Raw genomic sequence first — 6,661 nt, 5'->3', positions numbered from 1 at the left:
GTGGTTCCAACCTACATATCGGCGCAAAAACTGCAGTCACACTTTGGAGGGGTTAGATCACACGATAGGGTTGAAACATCTGCAGGGTGGTGTACATCAGGCTGCCAACTGTGGTTTTCAGCTGTGAATATGTGTAACATGGAAACTTCAAGAGAAGGGGGTGGGTACATTGACAACCTTTATGCCGCCTCCTGAGGCCTTTCTGTGTCTGTTCTGAGTGGTGGCGTGTCTGAAATTTTTTCTTCTGCCAACCGTAAGAAAACTGCGCAATTTCACTGGGTGTCACACTTCTGACATCCATTGCAGAAGCTTCGAAAGAAGGGGTGATGTGGTTAAGAGAGGTTGTAATGGGATTAACATCGTGTGATTGTCTACGTGGTGGTGGTGAGCAGAACTGTGCTGAGATTTCGTGCCAATGTAAAAAGCATTGCCAAGCACAAAGGTGACATTGTAGGGCGTTTGCACCATTATATAGGGAGATTATAGGCACCTCATAGCCTAATTTCACACTTCTGTGTCACAACTGTGGAACATGACGGGGTTTCAAAAATGTGACCCTTTAATTCGTTTGCGCAAAGTATTTGGATTTGCGTTTGTAATTTCTCGTCCTTTATGTCAGCAGTCTATATCAACATCACACCCAACATACAGGTATCGACTGAAAGGTGCACAAAGCACAACTAAAAGTATTGTCAATTAGAAAATTTAAAAGTATTTCTCAGTCAGCAATCAATCAAAAATATGTGTTGACAAAAGAAAGAGAATTTGATACAAGGAACTGATCCATATACTATATACTGAAGAAATAAATCATGCTGTGTGTCACTGTGTGGGGGCAGAATATATACATATAATTGACTTAACACAGATTGAAAGGAAGATTCGCTTTTAAGAATTACATGTTTCTATTGATTTATCCTGATTCTGGGGAAATAAAAGTAATCCACAGATAAAAAGTATTGTTCTCTAGTTATAAAACCCAATAACGATTATCGATCATCATATTTCTTGCACCAAAATAATATTACTAGAAAAACCCAAAATTCACTTATATCCAGCCACATAAAATCAAAATAATTTTCTGTAAAGGTGAAGTTTTCTTTGAGTTCACAAATTTGGAAAACCTAAAGATACAATAAAGTGAATACATAATTATAATAATAAACTGCTGAGAAAAAGATAATACTAAGTGGTATTATCAATTTCATGTACATCTTGATATGAGAAATCAACTTATGATAAAAAATCAAGTATGTTTATGGTGTAAAAAATCAAGCACAGCTATCCACTGGCATTAAGCCAATTGTAAAAAAATTTCTCATGGTGTTTTCAAATAGTATATAGCTGCTTTACAAAAATAAAAATAACATACATACTCACTTCTGACCATGTAGTGAAATATATTATGAAAACTTGCAAAAAATATTTGAACTGTACATGTCTCACAATCTACATGATATTATGAAGGTCCACACATGCAACAATACTATAGAATATCACAATCTCTCACTGTTTTATGAAAACTTACAAACTATTCTATTTTATTAGCTGTACATATTCTTAAAATATGGACTGTAAACCTAGAAACAAATACATGACTCCTGAAAGTATTTAAAATACATTTTAATGGCCACTGAATAATGATGCTGAAAATTCAGCATTCTCCTTAAAAAATACGCACTGACTCCAATGCACACATGTACAAATCTAGACTCAAATACTGTAGATCCAAATGCAGTTCACTAAGCCTAAAACCTATGCAAGATAACTGCCTGAGTATTTTCCATGACAGGTACATTCACTGGTATTTCTGGAAAAGTTATCACATTATTATCAGCTGTTGTTATTACAACTGTTTGTGTAGGGGTCTCTTCCTCCTCAACAACTTCTTGCTTATGAGCGTGAAGGCTCAAGTGTTTTGTCAGGTCCCGTTTTTGCATAAAAAGCTGACCGCACTGATCACAACGGAACGGCTTTTCCTGCGTATGAATACGTCTATGTTTAAGCATGTCATTTTTCTGTGTAAAGCCTCTACCACATATATCACACGTAAAAGGTCGTTCACCTGTGTGTGTTCTCATATGAACATCTAGTGCGCCTTTCCTCTGAAATGCTTTTCCACAATGCTGACAGGGGTGTGGCCGTTCCTCTGAATGGACTTTTATATGCTGTGACAGGTTGCTAGAGCAGCGGAATGCCATACCACAAACTGAACATTTATAAGGCTTTTCTCCCGTATGTATTCGTTCATGGACAAGGCGAGCCTCCTTTGAAAGGAACCCTTCACCACAGAACTGGCACGTGTGAGGACGCTCACCGGTGTGGAAAGACCGCATGTGGTATGTTAAAGAACCTTTATTAGACAATTTTTTCCCACACACTGTACACTCAAAAAGTTTTTCTCCTGTATGTGATCTCATGTGCGTTGCGAGTGATTCCTTCTTGACAAGAAGTTTACCACAGATAACACATTTGAAGGCAGCCTGCTCTGGATCATCACCGGCCTGCATCTGTATACTTTTCTCCACTTCTAGATCAGTATGCAATTTTCGATGAGTAAGAACAGCACCCAATGTGGGAAACGACTCATTGCATACCCTGCAAGTATATTTCCTTTCATGTTCATGTCTTTTAATGTGTTGGGTCATATTACCTCGGCGATTGAACTTCACTCCACAAATATGACACGAGAACGGTTGTTCACCTAAGTGAGCCGAGCCATGCTGCCGAAGCTGTATCTTCTTATGAAAACGTTTACCACATTTCTCACAACTGTACGGACGGACTCCGTTGTGCACATTCATATGTTCATTGAGATGAAACTTTGATCTAAACCCTTTCCCACACTTTGTACACAGTTGCCTATTTTTATACGAATCATCCATATGACAACGTTTATGGCTTCTTAAGTTATTTATGTGCTTGAAACTCTTACCACACAAATCACAAAGATAAGGAGTCTCTGTAGAGTGTGTTGCTTTATGGATGTCTAAGCTAGCTAATGAACCGTAGTTTTTATCGCACTGATCACATTTAAAGGGTTTCACTTCACTATGATTAGCTAAATGATGTTCTTTTAATGACTTTCGTCCACGGAATGACTTCCCACAGAATTCACACATGTACATAGGTGGCTCCGACTCATCCTCCTTTGACTTTAAGTGTGTCCTTTCATGAAGCTTAGCTGACTCTTCGTCAAAAAAATATTTTTCACAGTAATTACATGCTACAGCACCAGCAGCATGTCTTTTTCTGATGTGATTAATTAAAACTGATTTCTTGGAAGCTTCATAGTCACACATATCACATCTCCATATTGCATTCTCTTCTTCGTTATTGAAGAATTGTGGACCATCATCTTTCACCATTATGTCTTTCATAGCACCAGCTATTTTGGACTTGAGCCCTGGGTCACACTCAGTCAATTCTGTCGTCACATGCATCTGCAACATTTCACCATCTTCAGTCTCTCCTGCAGAATCTACTATTTGGTATGCATGGTTCATTTTAAGCCTTGAACTGTCTTCAGATTCTTCACCATCTCCTTCCTCAAACTGATGTTCATCTTCAATTCCATCAGTTGTACTGTAACTGTAATTCCTGAAACATGAGAGAGAGTCCATGCCTGAAAATCATGAAGTTATTAAACATATTTAATTTTATTTGAAAAAATCAAAGTTTTTTATTTGTGTGGCAACTGAATATATACATATACCTAAAAACAAAGATGATGTGACTTACCAAATGAAAGTGCTGGAATTTTTCCTACGTGGAATGTTTCCTTCTATTATATATATATATATATATATATATATATATATATATATATATATAGAGAGAGAGAGAGAGAGAGAGAGAGAGAGAGAGAGAAACATTCCACGTGGGAAAAATATATTTAACAAGAAAGATGATGAGACTTACCAAACAAAAGCGCTGGCAGGTCGATAGACACACAAACAAACACAAACATACACACAAAATTCTAGCTTTCGCAACAAACTGTTGCCTCATCAGGAAAGAGGGAAGGAGAGGGAAAGACAAAAGGATATGGGTTTTAAGGGAGAGGGTAAGGAGTCATTCCAATCCCGGGAGCGGAAAGACTTACCTTAGGGGAAAAAAAGGACAGGTATACACTCGCACGCACGCACGCACGCACACACGCACACACACACACACACACACACACACACACACACACACACATATACACAGACACAAGCAGACATTTTCTGCTTGTGTCTGTGTATATGCGGATGGATGTGTGTGTGTGTGTGCGCGCGAGTGTATACCTGTCCGTTTTTTCCCCTAAGGTAAGTCTTTCCGCTCCCAGGATTGGAATGACTCCTTACCCTCTCCCTTAAAACCCATATCCTTTTGTCTTTCCCTCTCCTTCCCTCTTTCCTGACGAGGCAACCGTTGGTTGCAAAAGCTAGAATTTTGTGTGTATGTTTGTGTTTGTTTGTGTGTCTATCGACCTGCCAGCGCTTTTGTTTGGTACGTCTCATCATCTTTCTTGTTATATATATATATATATATATATATGGTAAGGAGTCATTCCAGTCCCGGGAGCGGGTCTGCTTGTGGATGGATATGTGTGTGTGTGTGTGCGCGCGCGAGTGTATACCCGTCCCTTTTTCCCCCCAAGGTAAGTCTTTCCGCTCCCGGGACTGGAATGACTCCTTGCCCTCTCCCTTAAAACCCACATCCTTTCGTCTTTCCCTCTTCTTCCCTCTTTCCTGATGAGGCAACAGTTTGTTGCGAAAGCTTGAATTTTGTGTGTACGTTTGTGTGTTTGTCGACCTGTCAGCACTTTCATTTGGTAAGTCACATCATCTTTGTTTTTAGGTATATTTTTCATACGTGGAATGTTTCCTTATATATATATATATATATATATATATATATATATATAGAGAGAGAGAGAGAGAGAGAGAGAGAGGGGGGGGGGGGGGGGGGGGCTGGCCAGTACTTACCTCAGCTCAGTACAGCCGATAGATACACATAAAACAGAACCGAAAATTACATTCCTAGCTTTCGGAACAAATGTTCCATCATCAGGGAGGAGAGAGGGGAAAGAAAGGGAAGAAGGGAAAGGAGATTCAGTTACTCACAACCCAGGCTATGAAGCAACAGGGAAAGGAAAATAGGGAGGGTAGCAAGGATGGAGGCATGGTTGTCAGAGGGAAGCCAAGGATATTCTACTGTAAGTACAGTGCCAGCTTCAAACCAAAGAGGATGCATGCAGAAGTAAAGAGGTATATAGTATAAAGATAAACACAACTATGTAGGATGAAAAGATGCGTGAATGGCTAAAGAGCAAAGGGAAAGAGGAGTAGACTGAAGAGTAAATGGGAGTGAGGTTGTTTAATGTAGGTTCAGTCCAGGGGGATGGCGGGATGAAAGGATGTGTTGGAGTGCAAGTTCCCATCTCCGCAGTTCAGAGGGACTGGTGTTGGGTGGGAGAAGCCAAATGGCACATACGGTGTAGCAGGTTCCTAGGTCCCTAGAATTATGCTGGAGGGCATGCTCCGCTACTGGGTATTGGGCATCTCCTAGGCGGACAGTTCGTCTGTGTCCGTTCATGCGCTCAGCCAGTTTAGTTGTTGTCATGCCGATGTAAAAGGCTGTGTAGTGCAGGCATGTCAGTTGATAAATGACAGGGTAAGGACTTAGGGGGAAAAAAGGACAGGTATACACTCGAGCGCGCGTGCGCGCGCACACACACACACACACACACACACACACACACACACACACATATCCATCCACACATATACAAACACAAGCAGACATATACAGAGGCAAAGAGATTGGGCATAGATGTTAGTTGAGGTGGAAGTGCAGAGGCAAAGATGTTGTTGAATGACAGGTGAGGTATGAGTGGCGGCAACTTGAAATTAGCGGAGATTGAGGTCTGGTGGATAACGGGAAGAGAGGATATATTGAAGAGCAAGTTCCCATCTCCGGAGTTTGGATAGGTTGGTGTTAGTGGGAAGTATCCAGATAACCCGGACAGTGTAACACTGTGCCAAGATGTGCTGGCCGTGCACCAAGGCATGTTTAGCCACAGGGTGATCCTCATTACCAACAAACACTGTCTGCCTGTGTCCATTCATGCGAATGGACAGTTTGTTGCTGGTCATTTCCACATAGAATGCGTCACAGTGTAGGCAGGTCAGTTGGTAGATCAGGTGGGTGCTTTCACACGTGGCTCTGGATTTGATCGTGTACACCTTCCGGGTTACAGGACTGGAGTAGGTGGTGGTGGGAGGGTGCATGGGCAGGTCTTACACAGGGGGCGGTTACAAGGGTAGGAGCCAGAGGGTAGGGAAGGTGGTTTGGGGATTTCATAGGGATGAACTAAGATGTTACGAAGATTAGGTGGACGGCAGAAAGACACTCTTGGTGGAGTGGGGAGGATTTCATGAAGGATGGATCTCATTTCAGGGCAGGATTTGAGGAAGTCGTATCCCTGCTGGAGAGACACATTCAGAGTCTGATCCAGTCCCGGAAAGTATCCTGTCACAAGTGGGGCACTTGTGGTTCTTCTGTGGGAGGTTCTGGGTTTGAGAGGATGAGGAAGTGGCTCTGGTTATTTGCTTTCGCATCCCGCAACTACCCTCCCGACCTGGTACAGAAGCAAATAACCAGAGCCACTTCC

General features: G+C 41.5%; 1 protein-coding gene across 2 annotated transcripts in view; it reads right to left on the bottom strand.

Moving 5' to 3' along the window:
• Positions 1–1,193: 1,193 nt before the first annotated feature.
• Positions 1,194–6,661, bottom strand: part of LOC126187365 (zinc finger protein 665-like) — a 186,405-nt gene continuing 180,937 nt past the window's right edge. For both annotated transcript variants that reach the window (XM_049928409.1, XM_049928410.1), the window contains one exon: positions 1,194–3,600. In XM_049928409.1, the coding sequence (XP_049784366.1) occupies positions 1,749–3,600 (1,852 nt within the window). In that variant the 3' untranslated portion in view covers positions 1,194–1,748. The remainder of the gene's footprint in view (positions 3,601–6,661) is intronic.

This window comes from Schistocerca cancellata, chromosome 5 (assembly GCF_023864275.1).
Source record: "Schistocerca cancellata isolate TAMUIC-IGC-003103 chromosome 5, iqSchCanc2.1, whole genome shotgun sequence".
NCBI classification, from domain to species: Eukaryota; Metazoa; Arthropoda; class Insecta; order Orthoptera; family Acrididae; genus Schistocerca; species Schistocerca cancellata.
Note: the sequence above shows the minus strand (reverse complement) of the source record. Positions and strands in the feature narration are given on the sequence as shown.